The following is a 27,734-nucleotide window of genomic DNA, read 5'->3' as shown; positions in this document are numbered from 1 at the left end:
AGCCGGTGCGCCTACGTCCAATTTAAACACATCCGGTCTAAAGCCCCGCCTACTGGATCCGGTGTGTTGAACGTGGACGTATCATTTCCGTTCTTCTAACCGGATCTTCACCCTGCAGAGTGAATTGATCCCCAGACTAATCAGCACTAAATCATCTACTGCTGTGTAGAGGATGCAGTGGTGTAAAGTAACTAAGTACATTTACTCAAGTACTGTACGTACTTAAATTTTGAGGTGTTTGTGCTTTACTTGAATATTTCCAATTTCCAAAACTTTTACTTCTACTCCACTACATCTCAGAGGCAAATATTGTACTTTTACTCCACTACAATTATTTGAAAATATTAGTTACTAGTTACTTTGTAAATGTTTATTATTATTACAAAACATACATTAACCGTTTCAGCCCTATGAAAATAGCCGATCTACGAGCTCACAACAAGTAGAAAAGCGTTGCGTTGTTGTGAGCTTGTAGATTGGCTATTTTCAAAGCATTTTCATACATTTTGGAAACTTGTGAAATGGGACATTCTGCAAAATGAGTACTTAATTACTTTCAGTACTTACGTATATTTTAATACGAATACTTTTGTACTGGTAAATGTTGAATTCCGCACTTACAGAGTATTTCTACATTGCAGTATTGATACTCAAGTAAAAAATGTTAGTACTTTTCCCACCATTGCTGGTATGGATTCAAAAAGCCACAAACGCTCACAAATGCACCCACGCACGTACGCGCGCGCGCACACACACACACACACACGCACGCGCGCGCGCGCGCACACACACACACACACACACACACACACACACACACACACACACACACACACACACACACACACACACACACACACACACACTCACACTCACACACACACCACACACCCCCCACACACACACACACACACACACACACACACACACACACACACACACACACACACTCTTCCTGTGATAGTAGGCGAGTGGTGGAAGAAGTAGCTTATATTCAAACTTTTATATTAACTTAAATGATTATAAACAAATGATAAACGTGTTATAGTAAAAGTAGTGATAATATAAATACTCTGTTACAAGTAAAAGTCCATCTATTCTCAGTTTGCATGAGTAAAAATACAAACAGGGCACATTCATCGCGCTCTGGACTTAGTAAATTTATTTTTTCACCATTGTGTCACTACCGAAACAAAAGTTAAATCCGAAAAAATCACTTAGTGTGGAGGCCAAAATCGTCCCCCCAAAAACCTGTTAGGAGTACGTTTCAGGCAATTTAGAGTTGATTGGTAGTACTTTGTAGTGACTTTTTTTGGTCCCTAACATTCATCGAGTTCTGGACCCAAATGTTATGCTAAATGTTAAAGTAGTCAAATATGGGTGGTAGAGTGAAAGTTAAAAATGTAATTTAGGGGTGCTGTGGATGAAAAATGATATGGGGTGCCTTGATCCCAAAAAGTTTGAGAACCACTGGTTATAACATCATACTATAGTATGGGGGTGTTTGCAATGCACTCAAACCTGAATTAATGCCTGCAAAACAAAGGTCTCTTATCCTGATCTCAAGGTCTCAGACTCTCTACTACAGTATATCTACAGGTCAAGAGAATCAAGCAACCAATGAGATAGATATGCATGCTGCAACTGCATGAATTTGTAATAGTGTGTTGTAGTTTGGTAGAGATCAGTGGGCTTATCCAGGTTCAGTCAGTGCACTTATAACACCATGCATGCAAGGAGTGGCAGCAAGTGTCCTCCGGTCCAGGCTCCACTTCATTCATTCCTGCCCGTGCAGTTTAGTAGAGTGAAAAGACGCTCTCTGTTCACGGTCGCTCACACACCGCGCTGTTAAAACGGATTCACGCCTGGAATATGAGAGGTTCCTGCCGGCCAGGAAACTCGCAAGGCAGGGCAGGTAAGATCTGCGAATGCAAAATGAGTCTCACCGCTGTGTGTTAATGTTATCATTAGACATTTGGATGCGATCAGATGGTGTTGTTGGAGCAGCCCAGCGAGTCTTAACTCCCGTGCGTGGGAGTAAACAACACTGTGTCACGTAGGCGCATCATGCACAGGACAGAATGACGAGGACTGGGGACGATCGGTCGGTCGGTAGTCGAGTCTCGAGGGTTGTTATTATTACGTTTCCGATTTGATGAGAAGCAATATTTACATCGTATATGCAAATGTGCCTATGTTAGCTAGCGTGTCCTTATTTGCCCCTTGTGTTTCTGTTTTATATTCCACTGTACGACGGTGTCGCTTGTCAGCTCTGCAGTTTATGGGTTGGCTGCAGCCTGCCTTAGGTCGTACAGGGGTTGTTGTGTATTATTTACACTGGGTGTAATGGAAAACAGCGATCACCAACCACCAAAAGAATGTTACTGTGCAAAAGCAGTTCGCTTTTAGTAGCCTGTATTATATCTTAGCCTTGGATCAAGACTATCATAGATGTATTTAATCGATTCTGACGTTTGCATATCAATCATACGAAAGTAAAAGTCAGACTCGATCAAAAATACATGGACGATAGTCTTGGTCTAAGTAAATTACATCTAATGACGTTTCTTGTGTTTTGATCACATAATTATGTTAGGCCTATATTTATTTATTATTAATTCTGCGGAGATCAGACAGCTGCTGCTCACAACACCACAGATCCGGGTAGTTGAACTTATTGCACACATGGCTGCATGTGGTCGTTTGTTTAGGGGGTGTTTGTAAACACTGGGCGCTAGCCTAGGCGGGACGTTTGTGTCCTTGGATTGTTTGTGTCACTATCAACGCTGCAGGTTGCTCTGCTATGCTATTGAAACGGTTGCATGACATTGAAATGTACTCAAATGAGAGGCTACCGTGTACACTGTGCCAGGAAAGTTCTTAGAGGTTTCTGTAACTTTGGTTACATTACTCTTTATTTTCGACAAGAAGATAGGCTATCCATATAGGCCTCTGTTTTAATTAACCAGTCTTAATGGTGAAACATAGGCTAATCCCTTTTAATTGAAACTCATCACTGCTACATTCATATACAACTCATGTCTTTAGAGATTCTTCTGTACAGCCTTTCTTAGTTGGTGTAACTACTACACTATGACATCTCAAGTCCCAACATTTTAGTATTATTTGAAAATCAGGACTAGAGCTGTGTTATAGCTAATAATAATAATAACTACAATAGCAAAGTTATTACAACATAGGCTATAGTTGTGTTTGTTTATCTTATGCCTAATGTCTAAATATGTGTGATTTCATGTTTCTAGAAGCCTTAAGGGGAGCCAGATCTTTTATTCTTAGACTAAAGTAATGCTGTTCCTGTAGTGCTAGCTAGTACTATATCTGAAATTGACTCAGGATGTAGAGGACAGTATAGGGCTGTTCTTTGGCTGTGCATCTGTCCCTTGAATTATACTCACAGAGGGCTAAGACAAGATAATACACAAAAACACTCAGGAGTTGGCCTTTTTCCTATGCATTTGCATTCAAGTTACTTATTTTAAGATCTTTTCTTAACCAAATGAAAAAGACTATTTTGTTTATTTATTATCTGGTCATGTTTGTCATGAAAACATTTACATAGGTAGGCTAACTGTCTCTGCTGTCAACAGACTGCAAAACAGAAACAATTGAGTTCAGCTGCATCATCCAAGAAATGTAACTTGATGGCCCATATGTCTACATCAGACCTAGGACAGAGATATTTTGTCCTGTGTGAGTTCCACGGTGACTGCATGCCCCACATGACATTCACATATGCCTGGGTTGTTGGAAACTCTGCCATCTGCAGGCTTCAAGCTAGTAAATCTGCTCTGTCTCTGTCTGTCTGTATGTCTCTCTCCCTCCCTCTCTGACACTCTTGTCTCCTCTCCCCTTCCTCTACATTAGATCCAGTTTATCCACCTTCCTCTTTTTAATCCCCCAAAATCAGCCTCCTCCCTCATCCATCCATCCATACTTACTACTGACTCACTTGATTTCCGCTTCTCCTTCTCCCTCCCTCTATCGTCGCTCTGCTCTATCTGGGTGAAAGTTCAACCACATATGCAGAATCCCATTACAGGCTTCAGACTGAGATTAACCTGTATTTTTTATTGTATGCAGTGTTTGTGTGCATACTTGCATGTATCTAGTTGATATGCCTGGAAGTGGTTCACAGATGTTATTTTTGTGTTTGAGTTTGCAGACATACTGTAGCAAGGCTCTTTAGGATGTTGACATTTTTCTTCCATTCTCTCATTTTGTTGTAGCAGAACAGAACAAAAGTTGTCTATTAGAAGAGGGCTTCCCAAACAAGAACCCCCAAATAACCATAATCTCTGGCTGCGGCAGCTCATATTGTGTCATGGCTTTAACAAGAAAAAAATAAAATAGCTAAAATAGCTGATCTACACAACACATTGTGTGCTCATTCAGCAATTTTTTGAAAATGTTAGAATTTCTGACAATAATGACATGCTAAAAAATGTATTATTGAAATTATCTTGTGAAGCCAATAATGGGTCGGTTTGGCCAATAAGGGAAGCCGGTGCCCAACATTTTCGGTTCTTGGAAATTGTTGGTCTGACTGATATCATATGGGACACACATGCCAAATCCGAGGCCGTTTGGTCAGGCGGCGCCTCAGTTATGCCACACACACACACACACACACACACACACACACACACACACACACACACACACACACACACACACACACACACACACACACACACACACACACACACACACACACACACACACACACACACACACACACACACACACACACACACACACACACACACACACACACACACACACACACACACACACACACACACACACACACACACACACACATATTTCGGAAATGAATAGATAGATAGATAGACAGATATTATATTCCTTCATTATTAAAAATAATACATTTTGTCATTTTCTTCTCCAGCCTTGTGGCTCCTCTTTTAAAGCAGCTCTATTAAATGCAGTGTGTTTTGCCCCAAAGTACAAACTGCAACCGGCCCTCTTTAGCCAGATAGGCTTTGGTGGCCAGTAACCCAGGGTTCATGTTTAGATCATAATCCAGCTTGAATCAGAACAGGTTAGATCAGTTGTCTCTTGCTTCACTACATGGAGGTATACGACTTAACGAAGGCTATAATGTGTTTTTTAAGAAAAAAACATGTTTGAATACTTTATTAACAGTTTTTTAAAAAGTACAGAGGTACAGTTATACAACAATGCTAAAGGGAATAAGGGATAAAGGATATGTTTTTGTATTCCATATCTAACTGGCATTTTGGTGCTTCACACAGTCTCTCGCCCTCTCGCTCAAAGGTAGAGTGTTCCAGTGCATATAGGCTAATACCTTGTGGAGGTGTTGGTGTGTGAGGAGGATTATGATTAGAATTATGATGAAATGTCAGGTGACAGGGCTGTCCACGTCTGTCCACTTTACATGGTTACGTAGTCATATTGATAGCATAAAACGTTATTAATTAACACATTAATTCAGTGTTACTGCAACAAATAATTCAAATGTAAAAAACACAACATTAAAAAAAACACACACTCACTCACAAACACCTTTACACACAGGTGTGTATTAGAATTTTTTGATCAAAATGTAATATTTGCTTGGTATTGTAGTTCAACCATTTCTACACAATTGTATTATATGCTCATGTGCCTCTCGTTGAAAAGTGTTCTTTTTTAATGAATTGTCTTTATTATTATTTCAAATAAAGAGGGAAATTTATTGTTGTATCCACACACAATTTATTTTTATATTACACCAAATCAATTTAAGTACTCCACTCTCCATTGGACAATTTACATTGACATACTAGTGAATGCTTATTGACAGGTCAAACTTGCCAAATAAACATATAAAGTATATCCCATGAAATTGGCAGAATTCACGCAACCTATTATTTTATTTTGATGATGTTTCTTTTTTTGTGTAAAGCACTTTGAGTTGCATTCCATGTATGAAAGGTGATATATAAATAGAGATCATTATCATTATCATTAACCTATGTCCTGACCTATGCTGTATCATGAGTAGGCCTACACACTGGCTAACAGTGCCACCTAGTGGTACACATTTTACACTATTGCGTCAATCTGTATATCAGACTAATAGGTCCAATTTAAAAGACAATACAGGGGACAACACAACAAAGCTAAAAAATATATATAAAAAACGAGGTACATCTAAAAAACATACAGACTCCAATGTCTACAAAAAGTAGAAGAATTAAACCTCAGCTTCATAGTAGCTTAATCAAACATTGTACTTGACAGGCTTAGCTTTTGATGCAGGAATTAATACCGTAATAAGGCACCATCATTGCCAGTTAGGCACTATTTTGTTATAAGAATTATGATATTCGTTGTGGATAACTATGTAATTTGTTATGAAAAAGTACTGTCAGAAGTGGGATTCGAACCCACGCCTCCAGGGGAGACTGCGACCTGAACGCAGCGCCTTAGACCGCTCGGCCATCCTGACTATGGGATAGAATGAGAAAGATATTTATTAATTCACAAGCAGTAATGCTATTCATACAACTTGCTCATTACAACGTATTTACCATACACTAGAACAACTATTTTGTCATTTTACTTAAAGTAATAATTATATTGCTGTATTCTTATGTATTGTCTGTATTAGAAATGTAATTATGATTTTCGTTGAGCATGTCTATATAATTTGTTGTGAAAAAGTTACTGTCAGAAGTGGGATTCGAACCCACGCCTCCAGGGGAGACTGCGACCTGAACGCAGCGCCTTAGACCGCTCGGCCATCCTGACTATGGGATAGTACCATTATGGCATTTTACTTATAGTAACAATGATATTGCTGTATTCTTATGTATTGCCCATATTTGGTGTCATTCCTTCCCAGTTTGCAATGATGAGGCAGATCGTTCGGATTACAGATGTTTATTTAAACACCGTCAAACTGTGATAGAAAAATAAACAAGCAAAGTAAACATATAACATAAACACCAAACCAAACCATAACGTGTAACAAAAAGAAAACAATAGAACACAAATCACCTTTCTGGCTGCATGTAGGTATGAAAAGGAATGCACGGGGGGGAGAAGGGAGTCCAGGTTTCCCAAACAAAACAACTGAAAATATACGAACAACCAATGAATGAAACTTATAATGCAATTAGACAAAGAACCCAAAATTACAAATGAAAATACAAAACATGAACCAAAAACGCACCTTTAGATGTCACCGGCCATTGGCCAACACACGGAACAAACAATTCATGCCTCTGCTGTCTGCAGAGACACGACAAGACTGTAGCAGGAAGCGCAATACCCAGCCGTGTGGAAACACTTTCCAAAATAATGTTCCGGCAGGAAATGACGTGGTATTGGCAACTTTATTACACAGAGAAAACAACAACAACATAAAGTCGAACAGAAACATAGTGCGGTAGCCACATTTGGAATTAAACGATGATATTTGTTGAGGATAACTATAATTTGTTATGCAAAAACTACTGTCAGAAGTGGGATTCGAACCCACGCCTCCAGGGGAGACTGCGACCTGAACGCAGCGCCTTAGACCGCTCGGCCATCCTGACTGTGGTCTTTCTTGAGAAGGATATTTCTTAATTTAATAAATAGTCACATTCGTTTGACCATGTTTTCTTTATCTGGCCATCCTATTTGCTACGTCTAATGTAGTGGTTAACGTAAGGCACGTGAAGCTGCATGGGTTGTTGTTTTTGAGGTGTTTATCGTATCTGCTTTCACAGAAGCCAGTCCCCACGCCCTCCGGATGTCTGGGTCGGCTATACCATTGGCTACACATCCTCGCCGTCTCATTTGTGATTGGTTCCCGTCACAGCAACATTCACTGCCCATGTGTGCTGCATGTGGAGATGTAAAAAAACTGTTTTTGTCTCTTTCCACCTTCCCTTGTTGTATGGCATTACGGTAATATTTAATTCATCTCTTTTAATTGAAAACGGCACACTATGGCATTTTCTGTACTTTTACAGTTTTACTTTACTCCCCTACATCTCAGAGGCAAATATTGTACTTTTAGTCCACAACAATTATTAGAAATAATTCACAAAACATACATTAACCACTTTCAGCCCTATACATGCGTCGCGATGCGACGCATTGTGAGCTTGTCGATCTGTAGATTGCAATATTGATACTTTTACTTAAGTACAAAATGTGAGTGCTTCTTCCACTGCCGGGTATAAAGGCTCGTCACACGGTTTTATTGTTCCCCGTACCATGTCTTGCGCTTTGCTGAGTGCCATTACGGTAACGAGATAGTGCTGTTTCTCAGCTGATATGACATCCATAGAGTCAGACTAGTGACACTGAAGACGGCTTCACAGCCAGGCGATCAGCGATGTAATGGTGCAACGAACCAAGACGTTATACGATGATGGAGACCAGCTTCCCATGCGAACTGACCCAGAATCCACTGAGGAAGATCTGGGTGCCGTGTAAAAACGGGCTCCCAGAAAAGCACATACCTCAAAGAAGGGGTAAGCTCTGTAAATGCACTGTCTGGTGGCATTCCAGATACCTGCCTGTTCTATTATATTTATTTTATTATTATGATCAATATTAATATTTTTTTCATCATTTGGAACATTTCTTTGTTTTTCGAAGCCACTCTGAACTTTAAAGATGGCTTTACGCGCAGCGCTGCGCACTTTTGGGGTTCAGGATGCTCCTGGATTGTGGGGGTAACGTTAAGCAGTAGGCTACAGTACGGTGTTGCATCATTTTCCGTTTGTCTCGTCTCAGTCTGGTCTGTGAGAATGAATGTCTTGTTTAGAACACAATGATCGGCCATGTGTGAAGCCACATTTAAACAAAACAACTGATCTGGCACCTTTACCTGAGAGCCTTTAATGTCATTTAACAAGATGACACGCGCCATGACTTATAGGCAGTCACCTGTTACCACAAAACCAACTTACAGTACATGCCCACTGCCCAGGCCAGTCTATATACAAAAACTGCAGTGGTGTAAGAAGTACTCACATTTCTTATTTAAGTAGTAAGTATCAATACCACAATGTAGAAATACTCCATTACAAGTCCGGAATTCAAAATGTACTTGAGTAAAAGTACAAAAGTATAGGCATCAAAATATATTTTTAGAACCATAAGTAAAAGTACTCATTATGCGGAATGTCCCATTTCACAAGTTCAAAATGTATTAAAAAACTTTTGAAAATAGCAGATCTACAAGCTCACAATGCATTGCATGGCGACACATTGTGAGCTTGTAGATCGGCTATTTTCAAATGGCCAAAATGTATATAGGAGGGCTGAAGTGGGTAATGTATGTTTTGTAAATAATAATCAAAATCTACAAAGTATCTAACTTAAGTTTTCAAATAATTATAGTGGAGTAAAAGTATAACATTTGCCTCTGAGATGTAGTGGCGTAGAAGTAAAAGTATAGAAAATTGGAAATACTCCAGTAAAGTAAAAGTACCTGAGTGGTCACACTCTTAGTTGGGTTGTCAGTTTGCATTCAGCCACACTGAAGACAATGGGTGACATTTGCAATCTGTTCAAATTGGTTGTTTACTCTAGCAGACCATTGCAGTGAGCATTAAGAAGTGACTCGCACTCTGTTAATATGAGCTGCTCTTAAGCCTTCCAGCTGAAAGGCATCCAAACTATATGGCATCGCGCGCATCACTGACATGGATTTGAGGTCAGGTTTGTTTACTAATCATGTTTCAGCGTGTACCTATTTAATCTTGTGTGGGAAATTGCACGCTGACACGCAGTGGTGCCAAGTAGATGGTGACAATGCAGCTGTCCAGCTTGACCTGTGATGCTGTGATGCAGCATCTTCGGTCTCTTTTTGCTGAGTCAGGCTGAGTCAGCTCTTTGGAAAGCCCACTCTCTAAATACAAACATTTTTATGCCCAACGGGCTTGTCTCCACCAGCTGAGTTTAGACTGAGATATCTTTGCAATACGAAACTTCACTAGGTGAGTTAACTTTCACCAGGGTGGCACTGAGCCATATGCTCCAGGACAAAACAAGTAAGCTCACACTTAATGGGAATGTCCTGTACCATTCCATCCTTTATAAAGAAGGAACTAGGAGTACATTACATACGTTGGGCTGGAAGAAGTGTGTGTGTGTGTGTGTGTGTGTGTGTGTGTGTGTGTGTGTGTGTGTGTGTGTGTGTGTGTGTGTGTGTGTGTGCGTGCGTGCGTGCGTGCGTGCGTGCGTGCGTGCGTGCGTGCGTGCGTGCGTGCGTGCGTGCGTGCGTGCGTGCGTGCGTGCGTGCGTGCGTGCGTGCGTGCGTGCGTGCGTGCGTGCGTGCGTGCGTGTGTGTGTGTTTAGAGTGAGCTATCTGGGTTTTAAAAGGTATAGGGTAGGGGTAGAGTGTTTTTTAATGTGACTGTTATATTGCGGAAGGCAGTACTGCAGTGCTAAGCTCTTTCTCTGAGTCAGTGTTTTCCAAACTTCTTTGGAGAACCACATTTATAAGTGTTATTAAATGAAAGGGCACTATATAACAGATCAAAAATAAATGTACCAAACATGCTCAATGCCATCATTTTCTTTTCAAGGCACTACTGTACTATTATTGTATTGTACGATACTGTTATCTGCTGTGAAGTGCGGTGGTACAGTAGGCTACTGGAAGTGTCTCATAGTCAGAATTGTTTGAGATTCTGAAAAGTTAGAGACACATTATGAATCCAAAAACAACATACAATGTACATTTGAATACTATATCAGTTGTCCAGAATGATCAACTGACAAAGGTTGAACTTGATTAAAGAAAAAAATCCAATAAAAGTCTAATTAGATACATCAAGTACTTAGAGGTCTATGGATTGTTGATGTTAGTTCAGACTATACACAGTCATTATTATGTACAAAATCAGGCCTACTTTGGTATTGATAGTTGCCAGTTTTGTTACAGACTTGAAATTGTATCTTTACTGTAGTACTATGTGAGATCAAATGACCTCTTAATCCTGACCATCCTACCGTAGGATATGATACAATGTTTTTGAGTTCATTGTCTGGATGGAAGAACTCAAACGACTCTTCAAACACTCCATCTGATTTTCGGATGTTGACAAAATCATATCGGTTTTAGTTTGGTGTGGTTTTCTCATGTAAGTTTAAGGTCTTTAGCACTTAAAGCCAGAGCACAAGTAATTCATTGTTATATAATACTCAACAATAACGTTAAACTTGAACTTGAACTTAATTGCTAATGGCAGATCAATATTGCAGTACTGATGTGACTCATCAGGCTGATGAGTCACATCAGGCTGCATCAGGCTGCTTTCTGCAGCAGTCTCACTCACATCCCCGCAAAATGACAATACAAAAGACAAAAAAAGAAGAACTCTTGAGGTCAATAACGATAGACTAACCCTCTATGCAAGTTAGATTCAATAATTTGGGCAATGTTGACTAAACCTCTCAAAGTTGAACGTCTCTCCATTGTTTGAGTAAAGATACCGGTCTTATTAAGTGCCAACCCCTCTGTTTCTTTCTTTTTCTCTTTCTCTTTCTTTCCTTCTCTCTCAGTATGTATGACCAACTGCCCAACACTCATTGTGACAGTAGGACTACCGGCCAGAGGGAAGACTTACATTTCAAAGAAGTTGACTCGTTACCTAAACTGGATAGGTGTGCCAACTAAAGGTAGGCCTACCCACGACACTCACAAGCGAGTGATGATTCATTCCATAATTACTTTGTTTTATGCAGTTATGCAAAATGTAAAATTATTGTCTCCGCCCCTGTCCGTCCATCTGGACGGACAGGGGCTGTCTATGAGCAGCTAATTTCCGGCACTGTTGGACCAATCAGCATTACACTTTGTATGCACACTCCCTGGAGCAGAACCTCTGCCCATATGTTTCACATATGGGGCAAAACAAAATGTTTTGCTACTACTCCTACATATATTATCTCTGTAGTCATGTGATCAAGACATATCTGTCAGATTTCTCATATTTACATTCCAATTGGCTACCATTTTTAATACACTTTTTGCTACTACTCCTACAGATTTTGTCCAAAACTCACACAAATCAGATTGATCAGATCCCAGTGCAATTGCCTTTGACTGCATTCAAAAGTTTGCAGGCCCTGGGTAGGCAACCTGGCCTGGCAGAGGGAGACCTGTGCTCCGAGGAGCACACTTTTCTAGTTATTATTATCATTGTTTTATCTGCTGCAGAGTTCAATGTGGGCCAATACCGGAGGGAGTGTTTGAAGATCTACAAGTCCTTTGAGTTCTTCCATCCAGACAATGAAGAAGGCCTCAAAGTTAGACGGTGAGTCTGTTTTTGAAATATCTTTTTTTACTGAGGTCAACTCAGGAAAACCTAATACCTGATTTATACTTAGTTGCACACAGTAACAACTGATCACGTCTTTGTTGATTCATTGATTAATTGCACAGTAACAAACAACTGATCAACTAATTTAACTAATCTACAAGCTAGCAGATCTGTGAGCTTGTAGATTGGCTATATTCGGTGCACGACACCCGTGCGCAACAAAGTATAACAGTACTTTCAATGTTTATGGACATCTTGGACAGCAGAATGCTGTAATCTTCTGAGAAATCTGCTGTAACTGATGGTCACATACAGTATGTAGATAACACAGGCTATCCATTAGCAACAACCCGGCATAGCAACAGTCAACATAGCCTGAATGAAACAACTGTGTTGTGATCAGTATGCCATAGTCATGTAATCCATCCATCTGCAAAATTCAAAGAATTCTGTGTTCAATGATCGCCTGCTTATCTTTTTATTTCTTATTTGAGACATGGTTTTATCCATGGCAAACTCTACTTTTCAAATCGCAATTTTTTGTCTAAACCCATGATAATGCAAGATTGTGTCATATGATTCTGTATAACTAGCTTATGACTACTGTAGGTCTACCACAGGCATTGCTATCAGATATGCTTGGAATTTTGTTTACAGATTGTCCACCAAAATTTGACAGAAACTCCTGACAGCTAGTGACTTAAAACGTCCAAACATGGTCCTTACTGTACCTTGTAAACGATAGGTTTAGGTTGGCTTTGGTAGACTGACCATGTGTACGTTTTCCTTCCACAGCCAGTGTGCGTTGGCAGCACTAAAAGATGTTCGTCAGTACTTGGTTGTGGATGGAGGACAGGTGGCGGTGAGTGTAAAGAATCTAGAATGTTTTATTGACATGACTAGCAATGCACTGCCAAACAGGGTGTTCCACTAGTCTCTCCATAATGTCCAGCTGGGTCAAAAAAGTAGCCAGCCGGGTGCGTGTGTGCGTGTGTAGGAGTAGGTGGGGGTTAAGAATAAAATGGTCTATCACACATTTCACGGCTCTATTCTTGTTCTTATTTACATATTGAGCAGCGTTCTACAGATAAAAAGCCCCATATTACTTTAAAAATGATTAAATTTAGTTTAGTTCATTTAGTTCTGTGTCTCTCCTCCTTGTCTCTGTCTGACCCCCTTAGTTCAGTGTCTGCCGGTCCCTGGTTGGGTGCTTCTAAAGATTGAATTTTCATAGGCTACTCTAAAAAACAAAAACAAGGAACACAAGAAATGTTCTAATCAATCATTTCAGAGAATGAATAAAGTCTGTCTGTCTTGATCAAGTTGAATGGTGGAAATGAAGCTTAATTAAACAACATTTAAATATGAGCTCAGTAGTCTATTTCGGATCATTTCACTTAAACTGACCAACAGATTTTTTCTTAAAGAATGAGGACAGACTCCTCTGAGTTGGGCTTGGTGAAGTTGGTGCTTTTTTTCCTTTTGAGTGACATACTTTCTGTAATGATAAAAGAAAGGTGTTCAACTCTGTGAGAGGAATGAAGCTGCTTCTTATGAGATATATCAATATTCAATGTTTATTGAGACCATTATTATAATTCACACACTGTCCTGTATCCTGTATATTTTTGCCATATTATATATATATCTTCATTGGCCTCACGACTCGATTACATTCACCTATTAACGATTCTATTTGATTTGATTTGATTTGATTTGATTTGATGATTTTTCTATATTTTCTATATTACTGCTAATGGCTACTTTTCAACAGGTAATACAAGCAGTCAATTACATATTATGAACTCCTTTTTATTTATAAAGTAAAGTGTATAAATTATACACATCACAGCACTTTATAAATGAAGGAGAGTGATTATTAATAACTCTCCTTCAATCATAAATGTCTTAAAGGCATTGTAGGGAGTTCAGACATAATCAAAGAAAAAAACTGTTGTCAAACACCGCCCCTCCAGCAGTTCTTTTCCCCGACCACCAGGGGGTGACGCAGGGGGGACTTTTTAAATGAGTCATGCCCAAAATAGGTTGCCTTATGCGGATACAATTCGCGGAAATGCCCGACCCTACGGTTCTCTGAATTTATATTTTTAAATAGGCTCTTTCATGATAAATTGACCACATATATGAAGCTAAACAACTAAATTCTATCCAAACGATTTTTTAAAAGTAAATTATGTGCCTCAAAAAAGAAGTTTGAGAGCGTTTTAAAACCGAAAGTAAAAAGTTGATACGGGCACGGACGCGCACGGACACGCACATGCGTGCGTTAATTTACGACCCGGACATAAACAACATGAACATAAACAGAAGGGAAAATACGGATTTCAGACAGAGGACTGTGTTTCAATGAAGGAAAACACCCCAGCATCATTATATAGTGGCTGATAGAGGGGAGAAAATGCAAAATATATATATATACATATTTTTTAAATTTAGGCTTAATGTTCCCTACAATGCCTTTAACATTAAATTAAAAATTGTAAACCAAAATAAATACTGTAAAAGTAAAGGCTTAGCACTTCACAAAAAAAGGGGAAAGTATCTGGCTTGAGATGCTTTAATGTACAGTTATTTGGCCGGCACTTATGCAACACAGTGTAATAATATGTTTTCTTCCTGGTATCTCAGGTCTTTGATGCTACCAATACAACCAGGGAAAGAAGAGGGACCATAACTAAGTTTGCTGAGCAGAATGGATTCAAGGTACAGTGTGCTAATCATGAGTGGGCCCCAGGTCAATTCAGTCAGTCATTATGACTTTAATGACCCTATATCTGGTTATATATCTGTGTTAACCTACCAGGTGTTTTTTGTGGAGTCTGTGTGTGAGGACCAAGATGTCATCACAGAGAATATAGTGGTGAGTGATATACTTTTTCTTTGTTTTATTGAAGTAGTATAGAGTGTTACAGTTAGTCATAAAACCCAGAAGTAAGGTTGCAATGGATTCTGTGAATTAGCTACAAAGAAAAGGCTTTATTTGCTGTAAGTGCAGTAAGCCTGGCCCCCTGGGTGTGTATGTCTTTCCGTTCATCTGTACAACCGCAGTTCGGACCTGTCCATCTGAACCCTGAATGGTTCTCACCACCCGTCCCACTATCCACAGAGCTCTCTGGAGTCTCTGATCCACCACCATCGCCACTTCACATCATTGTTCTGACATGAATTACGCCTGTTATAGATATCGACAGCTTTGAAGCCTTTATGCCCTTTTTGTAATTATACAGGATAAATTGCGTGTGGTTAAAAACAATTTCTGTCATTGTGTTGTCTGTGGACATTGTCTTGTTGAACAAAACATGAATATCATAAGCCTTTGTTTGCTAAAGAGTGTATTGTTTTAATTAAATCCAAAACCCAAAGAAAAAAATCCTGTGAGTATCTGCTGTAGGATCCCATGCCATGGCGGAAGTGACTTCAAAGTTAGCATACAACAAAAAGACATGACAAATAAAAAGCAGCTGATGCAGTTGCTTACAGTGTTTCTTGATTACAGTCAATCCCTCCCTAATACTGCTGATATCCTGGCTGTTAGTAATGTTTATATAATGTAAATGTGAAACTGTATCAAACACGCCAACTTCCTCTTTCTTTGCCCCCCCATTCATGCTCTGCAGCAAGTGAAACTGGACAGCCCAGACTACATAGACTGTAACACAGAAGAGGCCATTGCAGACTTCATGAAGAGAATCAAGTGTTACGAGTCTGCTTATCAGCCTCTGGATGAGATCCTAGACAGGTATGGAGACACCCTCCCTTACTCAAAAATTGCAACGACAGTGACAGTGAATGACTGTGACTGTAACTCTGTTTTCCAACTATGTTTTATCAGGAATCTGTCTTACATTAAGATCATGGACGTCGGCCGGCGTTACCTGGTGAACCGTGTGGTTGACCACATTCAAAGCCGGATCGTCTATTACCTGATGAACAGCCACATCTCGCCACGCTCCATCTATCTGTGTCGCCACGGCGAGAGTGACCTCAACACCACAGGACGCATTGGAGGTGACTCTGGCTTAACTGCCAGAGGCAAGGAGGTGCATGTTTTTTTGTGTTTTTTTTCCCATCCTGCTCCGCAGATCTTTAATCAAACCCAATACACTGTTAAACGTATCATTCTTACAATGGGTTCTCCTTCCACAGTTTTCTAAGCGTCTGCGCAAATTCATCCAGGACCAGGATATCAATGACCTGAAGGTTTGGACGAGTCAGATGATGAGAACAATCCAGACAGCAGAGGGCCTGGGCGTGCCGTATGAACAGTGGAAAGCTCTCAATGAGATAGACGCTGTACGTGGTCTTTCTGTGTTTGTGGGAGTAAAGAAAAACAAACTAAATATTATGCCAGTGTTCATGTTATAATGCTTCTCTGCCTCTACCTATAGGGCGTTTGTGAGGAAATGATGTATGAAGAGATTCAGGAGCACTACCCTCTGGAGTTTGCACTGAGGGACCAAGACAAGTACCGCTACCGTTATCCTAAAGGAGAGGTGAGGAAATGGCTTGCCCTTAATGCTTCCATCATGCGCTAGAGTCGTTATCTTTGAACATTGTGTTTGTGTGTCCAATGGGTTTCTTCTTTTTTTTCTCCATCAGTCGTACGAGGACCTGGTGCAGCGCCTGGAGCCTGTGATCATGGAGTTGGAGAGACAGGGGAATGTCCTGGTCATCTGTCACCAGGCCGTCATGCGTTGCTTGCTTGCATATTTCCTGGACAAGAGTGCAGGTACTACAAATCCACTGTTTTATGGCACTACCCTACATATGAAAGTAAAACATTTCAATAATATTCTGTTTCTGCCACCACAGATGAATTGCCTTATCTAGAGTGTCCTTTGCACACTGTGTTGAAGTTAACCCCTGTGGCCTACGGTAAGTTCTGTGCTACCATTGATGTAAAAAATAAAACCAATATTACATTGGAGCTTGTTTTCACATCAAATCAATCATAAATACACCCATACCCTTTCAGGTTATAACTCAAGTCTTTATCTTAAGTATTTAATTTTAACCTTTTTTTTTTGTTTTACCTTTGTCACCAAAAAGGTGATTTGATGCATATGATGCACTAACCCTAGCCAATCTGTATCATCAGTGTTTCTCAAATGGGGGTACAGGTACCCCTAGGGATACCCGGAGGTACTACATGAGAGAAAGTGGAAAATGGGAAATCATATTTTGCTGTCATATTTCATGATGAAACAGTGTTAGTTTCAGTAACAAAATGCAAGATGATAAATAAATAAATAAAACACTTAAAATCTTATTTTAAAGGCACGTACCAGATTTGTTAAAAAGTACATTTTGTAGTCGTGGTTGGTTTCATGTTATTTGAAAATACATTTGCATCATTTGCACAACGAAAATTACAGAATGTGCCTGAAAATGACAAATGGTGTAGACACATACAAATGATAAATATTGTATCCACTTGAAGTGAATGGTCATTATTATGGTCACTAGTATCATGATACTGACCATGATACTGACATCACACTGACCATGATACTGACATCTCACTGACCATGATACTGACATGACACTTATGACACTAACCATGATACTGGCATGATACTGACCATGGCTAACCATGATACTGCAGTATCATGGTCAGTATCATGACATGATACTGACAAAATACTGACATAATACTACTGACCTATTCAGTGTACAGGTATTATAATTGACATTTCTGCCATCATTCCTCCAAATATTCAAATATGTCAATATTGAATAAAACCAGAAAATGTAGACTATGTCCTCAAAAAGAATAAAGTATGCATGACTTTGCATGTAACTTGTATTTATTTTCAAATTTTGTCCCTTTGTAAATTTAAGTAAACTATATGGACACAAAAAATTACAAAATAACGGTGTCATGTCATTGACCCGGTAAACAATAAATCAAAAAATGTCACTAGCACAACTGTTACTAAATAGAAAGACATCATACTTATTGGCCGTTCGCCAGTTTTATTTGGAACATATTGACATCAAACTGGACTTTTTATGTCAATATTTTCTATGCAAAATGTTGTAGTCGGATGAAGGGGATAGGCTACTTGGATTCATAAACCAGGGAAACGGGGTACTGAAGTAAAAAAAGAAGTTTGAGAACCACTGTGATAGAGTATGTTAATAAAATATAAATAACACAATTGTGGTAATTGGAGCTGGTCTACATGCTATTCTATTTAGATCCTGTGATAGGACCACTACTGGTTGACAAGAGGTATTGCATGAAACTCAAATGAAAATAACTCAACTTCCCAAATATGCTCTCCGTCATTGCTCAACAGTAAAAATGTTGGTACTTGTTCAGGGGACCAGAATTCGAATCCCCGGTAGAATATGAAAGTTCTTGCAGCTTTAAGTGGTTAAAGCTGCCGCCTAGTGAGACAAACAACAAAACACAGCTAACTTGCCATCTCTAATGCCCCTTTCTCCCTTGCATTGTACCTTTAGGCTGTAAGGTGGAGCCTGTCTGCTTGAGTGTGGAGGCAGTGAACACACAAAGAGACAGACCAGAGGTGGGTGTCTTAGACGCATAGAAAGATGCCTCTCCCTGCTGGAGCACCAAATTAACCATCTGACCATCAGCTCCTAGGTCTCATTCAGGAGGCTTTACCCCTTTGAGTTTTGCATCATACACAGTATTTTGTCTGTAACCTGGCATCCTCCTGAACACAGGGCTAGTGGTCTGTGCTGATCCCATTCCCGCTATTATTATTGGACAGAATAGAAACATTTCACACATGGGCATGCAGAGGAAGTCTTGTTCACAGTCGCAGCACCTCCAGTGATCACTGACAGCGACCGAAGATGACTGTGACAGTACTTGCCATTGTCACTTTCCCTCATAACTCACTTTGAATTCTGTTTTAATTTCTTCTCTTTCAATGAGATTAAAGAAAACCATTTTTGCATTTTGTAAGATTTTTATGGAGCCTTTCTAACTTTTTTTTAACGTTTTGTTTTTTGTTTACATTTGATTACTCCGTTCATCGATGAAAATAGACAAATTCGCACTTTTGTCTGTTTGTGTGTCATGTTTGTATGGACATAATGATAAGGATAATCTGGGGCTTTTAATAGCTCATACTACATAACAGAGGTCATGCCTTTTGCCTAATTATGTGTAATTATGATTTTGTATTGTTTTGAAGCCATTTCATATAGCAACAGCTTATTTCTTGTTGTATATTATCATTGTTTATTTAGAAGTTACAATCTGAGGACACATCTTTGCCTATAATGCAATTTTAAGCAATTTGTGCACAACATATTCATTACAGTATTGTTTGTAACAGTCTTGCAAAGAAATTTCCTCTAATTAAATTAGCTATTCACTGTTTTATTGCAGAAGGGTAATAAAATCGTAATATTCTAGTACCAGTATCACGCACAACACATCCAACTCATCACAACACACACGACCTAGAGTAAAACTATCTTTTACATTTGATAAAATGGCATGTGTGTTTTTTTAATATTTCTGACTGATTTATTTTTTCAAGTCCTTGTGTATTTAAATGTCAAAATGACATATTTACTTTATGGAATTGTTAAAATTCAGATGGAAAGAATAAATCTGCTTTTTCTGTTGTTATTTGTTTATTTTGTGTATTCTCCAAGTTTTGCCCCTTATCCAGCCTCAGTCAGCAAGTAGCTGCAAGAATACACGCACGCACACACGCACGCACGCGCACACACGTGTGTGTGTGTGTGTGTGTGTGTGTATATATTATGTACTGTATTTAGTTTTAAGTATATACTATATATGTACTGTATGTAGCTCTTGACATTGGCAAAGAAAACATTACCTCAACAATTTATGTGTCAGTACTGTCACTGTCCTTAACATGGTGCTTGTACTGGGTTGTCTGAAGCAAGGTTTTGAGCCAAGATATTCTTTTTTAAATTTGTAATGTAGTACCTGATAGCAGTCCAAGATCTAGCTCAACATTTTGTTTAATGTTAAAAAAATAAAAAGTGTTTTGTCCACATGGCTCACATTTCATGTAAATTAACTGTCTGAATATATAAAATAGTAATTATACTGTAGCAATGTATAACTATAGTATTTAAAATGGTTATTGTGTAAGATTTTGAGTTAGCTCAATTCTGAATGTCATGTTTACATTGATCCAAAAGAACAGTTCCAAAATGTAAAGCAAGACTATACGGTCTCAGTTCTAAGTCCTCTCCTCTCATCACTATTTCAGAATGTTGATGTTCAGCGCACCACAGAAGATGCTCTACATACCATCCCGGAACACTTCTAGCCCCATCACTTCCGCTCCATTGAAGATTTCATACTGGAACCTTCGCCTGACCAGCCATGAGGCCAAACAAAAAGCTCTAATGGATGGTGTTTCTCAAGAAAGTAATCAACTGTTAATAAATGTGATACATTTCTATGTTTCCTGTTAAGAATTGAACTGTACCTGTACTGTATGTTACTGTATAGCTCAAATGAAGGAAATCATGAGGGTTTTGGAGATGTTGTACTGTAGGTCTTGTGTTCTTGCACTGATAAAAGTTGACACAGAAATACCTTTTTTTTAAATTATGATATTTGGTGATTTTTGCTGAGCTTTAAGACTGCCACATGCTTTCATTGTATTTAAGGATGTTGTTATATTTGTTAAATCTGTCTTTTTTTCGTTTGTTTGTTTTTGGTGCTTTTTACTCCCCTCCCCAATTTATTCATTATACCAATTGTTTCCTCCCCACACATATTTGTGTGTTGTCACTGCTGTTGTATGCTACTGGCTCACCTGTCAGTGAGGAGCCCCCACCAGGAGGACATAGAGCCTTCATCCTTCTCCTCCCGCGCAACACTCCTTGCTGACAGGTGCTGCCCCAGCCCGTAGCATTATGTGCAGTGACCATTCCCGCCCGGCTTCCCTCCCCCGAACACGGGCCAATTGTGTTTGTATAGACGCTCGACAAAGCCGGATATACCACTGTGGATTTGAACCCACACGATCTGCGGTGGTGGGTATACGCACTTTACCACTGTGTCACCCGAGCACACTTTAAATCTGTTTTAAGGTGGTGGTGGTGGGGGGGGGGCACACAGGATTACTGATTTTCCTTAATCTGTTTTAAGGAAAATCTGTAATCCTGTGTCCCCCACCAACACCACAGCCTTGTGCTCTTGTGCAAGGCAATTTATATCCAATCTCATACCCAGAGCTTCCTGCAGCAGAATGGGGAAACATTGACGACTTTCGTTTTGAGGGCCTAAACACAATTTCTTTTTATAAAGAGGAAAAAGGCAAACATCAGACTTGTGACTTTATATCCTTATGGGAAACAACTTTCTTTTTTCTTTTTTTCTTGTTTTCAAGGCTTTTATCCACCATGGATAGATGTTTATGAGGAATCAGAAATAAAAATGAATAAAAATAGCCTAATTCAAGGTTCACGGTTGTGCTTTTTTGTTACATCTTGTGTACAGGTACATAAGAGTAAAACGTTAAAGCTTCCGTCAGACAATGACAGCAGCATAGATAATAACAACAATAATAATGATGAAACCGTAAAAATATTTTAAAAAGGAGAGAGTGCATAAAAGAGCCAAACAAAAGAGAGAACATCAGTGTATGTATGTACACGTACATATCATCTTGATATATTATATCCACCAACCAATTTTCAGTAAATGTGTTGAAAATCTCCTCAAGGAGCTCAGGAGTTTATTGTCACTTTGATGTTTCAGGCAAGATGCGCATCCTCAGCATCCGCACTGGCAAATTCACCAACAATAGACCCATGGTGGGTCATGGGTACAGTAGATGTCCAACTAGCACAACAGGTCTATCCCAGCAGGGGAAGTCATGATCACATACAAAAAATGAGCGTCATATCATTGACCCTTATTCAAAATGCGTTGTGAGCTTGTACGGTAGATCGGCTATTATCTGGAAAACTATAAAGAATTTGGAATAATTTTGAAAAATGTTAACAAAAATATTTAAAAATATGTTTTTAGATGGGGGTCGGTGGCCAAATACAAATCAATTTGGGGGTACTTGACATGAAGATGGAGAAGGTTCCTGTCCCTGTTGCCACCTCTTTGTGGCATATTGATTGACTCAAAGCCCCATTGTCTCCTCATTGTCTTCATTGCCTGCTTCTAATAACAATATTCAGTTACGCGTATGAAATCACACTTGCACTGTGGGCTTTCAGATCGAGTAGAATACAACAACCATGTGTCAGATACATACAAGAAGGAAACATATAAGATCATCAACATGTACTTTCATACTGGGTCCAGATTCCTCTCGGTTTAGGTCTGGATCCAGACCAGATCCGGAGTCTTTCATATATGGTGCTACTTTGCTTTAGTAGCTAAAGCAAAGCACCATATATGAGAGGCCATACGTCATCAACATGATGTATGCTATATAGCTATATATATATACATCTGGTAGCCAGTCCTTATAACATCTGTGTGTATACTTTTTCAGTCAAAACTTCACAGAAACAAATATGGCATCTATATCCTATGCCCCGGTCAACATATTCAGACAAGGAGCAGATGAAGAGAAGGCTGAGACAGCTAGACTGTCTTCTTTCATCGGTGCCATTGCTATTGGAGACCTAGTGAAAAGCACTCTGGGACCAAAAGGAATGGATAAGATCTTGTTAGGAGCAGGTAGAGAAGGTAGTGTAACAGTCACTAATGATGGAGCCACCATTCTGAAAGCCATCGGTGTGGAAAACCCTGCTGCCAGGGTCCTTGTTGACATTGCCAAGGTTCAGGATGATGAGGTTGGAGATGGAACCACTTCAGTCACTGTGTTGGCTGCTGAACTGCTCAGGGAAGCAGAACTGTTGATCGGTAGGAAGATTCATCCTCAGACGATAATCGCAGGTTGGAGAAAAGCAACTCAGGCAGCAAGACATGCTCTGAGAGGGGCTGCTGTGGACCATGGAAATGATCCTGTCCAGTTCCAGGTGGATCTGTTGAATATAGCACGGACAACTCTGTCCTCTAAGCTACTGACTCATCATAAGGATTATTTCTCTCAGCTGGCTGTGGATGCTGTGCTCAAACTGAAGGGATCTGGGAACCTGGATGCCATACACATCATCAAAAAGTTGGGAGGAAGTCTCACTGACTCCTACCTGGATGAGGGTTTCCTGTTGGATAAGAAGATCGGAGTGAATCAGCCCAAAAGAATGGAGAATGCTAACATCTTGATTGCTAACACTAGCATGGACGCGGACAAGATTAAGATCTTTAGTTCCAGGGTGAGAGTTGACTCCACAGCAAAGGTCGCAGAGATTGAACAAGCTGAGAAAGAAAAGATGAAGGAGAAAGTTGAACGTATCCTGAAACATGGAATCAACTGTTTCATCAACAGACAGTTGATCTATAACTATCCAGAGCAGTTGTTTGCTCAGGCTGGAGTGATGGCCATTGAACATGCAGACTTCTCTGGCGTCGAGAGACTGGCTCTGGTTACCGGAGGCGAGATCACCAGTACGTTTGAACATCCTGAACTGGTTAAACTGGGACACTGTAAACTGATTGAGGAGGTGATGATTGGGGAAGACACTCTCATCCACTTCTCCGGAGTTGCCATGGGTGAAGCTTGCACCATTGTGCTGCGTGGAGCCACTCAGCAGATCCTGGATGAGGCAGAGAGGTCTCTACATGATGCACTGTGTGTCCTCACTCAGACTGTTAAAGAAACGCGCACTGTGTATGGAGGAGGTTGTTCTGAGATGCTGATGGCTAAGGCGGTAACTGATCTGGCCATTCGGACTCCAGGAAAGGAGGCTGTCGCTATGGAGTCTTTTGCCAAGGCTCTGATGATGCTGCCCATCATAATAGCAGACAATGCAGGTTATGACAGTGCTGACCTGATCTCTCAGCTCAGAGCGGCTCACCAGGAGAACAAGAATACATTTGGACTTGACATGTCTCAGGGGACCATAGGGGACATGTGTCAGATGGGAATCACTGAGTCATTCCAAGTGAAGAGACAAGTCTTGCTGAGCGCTGCTGAGGGTGCCGAGATGATTCTCAGAGTGGACAACATCATTAAAGCTGCTCCAAGGAAGCGTGTTCCAGACCAACACCCCTGTTAGATGAGGATGAAGATGAGGATGCGCTCCATAGTTTTTCCATGTTTAGATCCCTTTGAAAGAAGTGTACAGAGTAGACCTGCTAACGCTTGCCCACGTAGCATAATGGATGATAATGCTAAAGATGTTACTACAAGTTTCAATCTAGCTAAGTGGACAACTAGCCTTATGTTTGGTTATGTTGAGCTCTCACTAGTTACTGTGGTTTGTGCTTAAGATAGCTTCCTGCCTACATAGCCATTAATACAATAATAATAATATTACAGTACTGTATGAAATCAAACAAAATATACAAAAAGGGGCTATAGTAGAACTAGAAAAGTGCAGATGAGCGCAGCTCTCCGCCAGGCTGGGTTGCCTAGCCAGGGCCTGCAAACTTTGGAAGTCAGTCATAGCCAAATGGAATATGATAAATCTGACCCATACTTTTAGATCACACGACTCCAGAGATAATGTGTATCGGAAATTGCTGACAATATTCGTAGAGGTAGCAAATATTGTGTTTTGTGCCTACTGGGAGTGTGCATGCTAAGAAGTTTCACGGCAATGGGACGCTACTAGTTTCGGACAAAATCTGTAGGAGTAGTGGCAAAACGTGTTTTGAAGAAACTGGCCTATTTGGGGAGTTGTCATGACCCATGGAATCCAGGGGGAAAACCTTTTTTTTTAGGGGGCAGAGGTTCTTCCTTGGCCTATTGAGAGTGTACCTGCAAAGTTTCAAGCCGATCGGTCCACCCGGTGCTGTTCACAGACACACGGAGGGACGGACACACACACACACACACACACACACACACACACACACGCGGATGGGCGGACAGGAGCGAAGACAGTTTCCAGCCTTTGGCCTTCCGGCCTGGCGGAGACAATAAAATACAAACATTAAACGTCAAAGTCATTTCTGCCTACAAGAGAAGGAGTTCCACTCCACCGCGCGTCAAACAATTAGCGGAAGATCCGGACGGTGCATCTCAGGATCAGGACTCAAATAGATACCAGGAATGAAGAGCTGGGGCATCACAGACTATTAGTTGTAATTTCTGCCTATGTTTCAAATATATTTCATCATGATTTGTGTGCTCATCATGATTTGTGTGCATGGGGATCTCATCTTAAACAAGCTAAGTGCTTAATGAGCTATCCAGTTTAGTAGACCTTGTATTGTGAATTTGTACTTCCATGTACTGTTATGTACTGTCATGTACTGTTCTCATGTCTTACTAAATAAAGTACATCACATATACAGTATCTGCAGTAACACAAAACTGTTATACATCAGTAAACTCATCCATGTACATTTGTGGAAAATACCGTATGAGATAAAACATGCATTGTTATACAGATGAATGCATGCTTACCGTTTTATTTTTATTTTTGTTTTCCTTTTTATTTTATCTTGTGCCTACCAGTCTGCATCATCATGAACAATCCGCTACGGAGGTGCTCTTTACCCCTCAGGAACCTCTTAGCCCTCCCCAAGCACCTACTGTCGTATGGGCTCCCAGTGGTCCGCTCGGCCTACCACACCACCCTCATCAGAACTCGTAGTACCTTAGAGCAGATATTAGCAGAAGCAGGAGGGAGAGTTAGCTGTTTTTTCTACAAAATATGTTTAAATATACTGTATATATATATGTGCGTGTGTGTGTGTGTGTGTGTGTGTGTGTGTGTGTGTGTGTGTGTGTGTACTCTGTATATTAGGGTGTAACGATACACATATTCATATTGGACCGTTGAGGCCCCTAGACCGTGAGTCATTTGGTCTGGTGGGAGATAAGGGCAGCATACTTGTCCCTGGAAAGGGGAGGCTCTGAGGGAGGAGTATAAGTGGAAGAAAGAGGAGCTGAAAGAGGCGCATGTTAACCAGAGGCTTGTTACATCTTCGGCACACACCTTTCTTAGTCTGCCAAGATCCGGGGAGTAATGGTAAATGGTGCATTTATATAGAGCTTTTATCTAAAGCGCTTTACATATATTGTGCATTATATTCACACATTCATACAACGATGGCGGAGGAAACCATGCAAGGCACCAACCTGCTCATCGGGAGCAATTAGGGGTTCAGCGTCTTGCTCAACTATCTCCCGGGGAGCCTGGGAACGAACTGGGAACCTCACGGTTTCCATCCGGGCACTCTTCCCCTGAGCCACTGTGCCCAGTGATCTCAGTATATGGACAGAAAAGGGACGCAGGCAGACAGATGGGCACAACGGGTACAACGGGTATTGTATAACCGGAGGGGCATCGTGCCCAGTGGCATCATGCCCTTTGAAACTGATGTGCCCCCCCTGGGTTATTTTTGGGGTGCCTTTTTTGTTTTGTTTTTTGTTTACTGTAGGCTACTATAATACTGTATTTTACCATAATGCCCAAATATGGAGTCCAGGCCATTCTATGACATCAGCATTATGACATCATGTTGATGACATCGGGGTACTCCATATTGGGATTTGCGTTTTTATCGATGGAGATCTGGTGATCTGACTGACTTGCCACACGTTTGAAGTCGGTCGGTCGGTCCCGTTTATGCGCTTGACCTTATATGAGCATAGCGGTTCTAGACAACCGTCTATCCGACCGACTCGACGCCGGGCATGTTACTACTACCTTGGGTTTGAAGTCAATCGGTACAATGGTTTTCGAGATACGTGAACCTCAGGCAGAGACAGAGATTTCACGAATATATTGTAAGATTGTAAGAAAATCAGTTTCTTCCTAAAGTTGCATAATAGCAACAGCACAATCTGGAAACAAACCAACATACAAGTATACGTGTAAACCGGTTATATTGCACATGAATGACTTTTGACCATTACTGCATCAAAAGTAATGAACAAACTATACTATAAAAAAAATCAACATTGGCCTAATTGTCAAATATTACCTAAGAAAGAGAAATGATAAAAAATAGCTGATCTACATGCACACAGTAGCTTGCAGCTGGACCAGGGCTTCACAAAGTTACTTTCTAATATCAGTTATACAATTATTTTATACTAGAGCTTCGGGCCGCCCTCACACCTACGTCGCACCGCCAATCCGATGGTTGTCTGAGTCATAGTGTCGGGGCTTTGTCAGAGTACCCGTTGTCCCGTCTGTGCCCATAACTCCACACTTTCCTTCCAGTCAGAGCATAGTAGCTTATCGTCCAATGTCACGCATACAGGCCGCAACCTGGGTGTGATTTTTGATTCAGACCTCTCATTCAGTCCTCAAGTCACACGAGTCGTTCAGACATGTTATTTCCAGCTACGGAACATAGCCAGAATTAGATATTTTTTT

General features: G+C 40.4%; 2 protein-coding genes across 3 annotated transcripts; both read left to right on the top strand.

Moving 5' to 3' along the window:
• Positions 1-1,790: 1,790 nt before the first annotated feature.
• pfkfb4b (6-phosphofructo-2-kinase/fructose-2,6-biphosphatase 4b) lies at positions 1,791-21,751 on the top strand. Of its 2 annotated transcripts, none has more exons than XM_084061163.1 (14): positions 1,791-1,915; positions 11,560-11,676; positions 12,218-12,314; positions 13,116-13,182; positions 14,970-15,044; positions 15,145-15,201; positions 15,959-16,080; positions 16,174-16,381; positions 16,488-16,634; positions 16,730-16,834; positions 16,941-17,070; positions 17,154-17,216; positions 18,810-18,874; positions 20,570-21,751. In XM_084061163.1, exons 1-14 carry the CDS (start codon positions 1,873-1,875, stop codon positions 20,627-20,629), a joined length of 1,356 nt encoding a protein of 451 aa, XP_083917289.1. In that variant the 5' UTR covers positions 1,791-1,872; the 3' UTR covers positions 20,630-21,751. The 2 variants fall into 2 exon arrangements, with proteins under 2 accessions (XP_083917289.1, XP_083917288.1); XM_084061162.1 differs by lacking the exon at positions 1,791-1,915 and adding an exon at positions 8,327-8,516.
• Positions 21,752-22,847: 1,096 nt separating this feature from the next.
• On the top strand, positions 22,848-24,456 carry LOC311049018 (T-complex protein 1 subunit beta-like; the record flags this gene model as incomplete). The annotated part of the gene is made up of 1 exon (XM_084062442.1): positions 22,848-24,456. One exon carries the CDS (start codon positions 22,848-22,850, stop codon positions 24,453-24,455), a length of 1,608 nt encoding a protein of 535 aa, XP_083918568.1. The 3' UTR covers position 24,456.
• Between the last annotated feature and the right edge of the window lie 3,278 nt (positions 24,457-27,734).

The sequence above is a fragment of the Gymnoscopelus microlampas genome (assembly GCF_963454915.1).
Source record: "Gymnoscopelus microlampas genome assembly, chromosome: 7".
NCBI classification, from domain to species: Eukaryota; Metazoa; Chordata; class Actinopteri; order Myctophiformes; family Myctophidae; genus Gymnoscopelus; species Gymnoscopelus microlampas.
The sequence above is the reverse complement of the archived record's forward strand: the minus strand, read 5'-3'. Positions and strand labels throughout refer to the sequence as shown.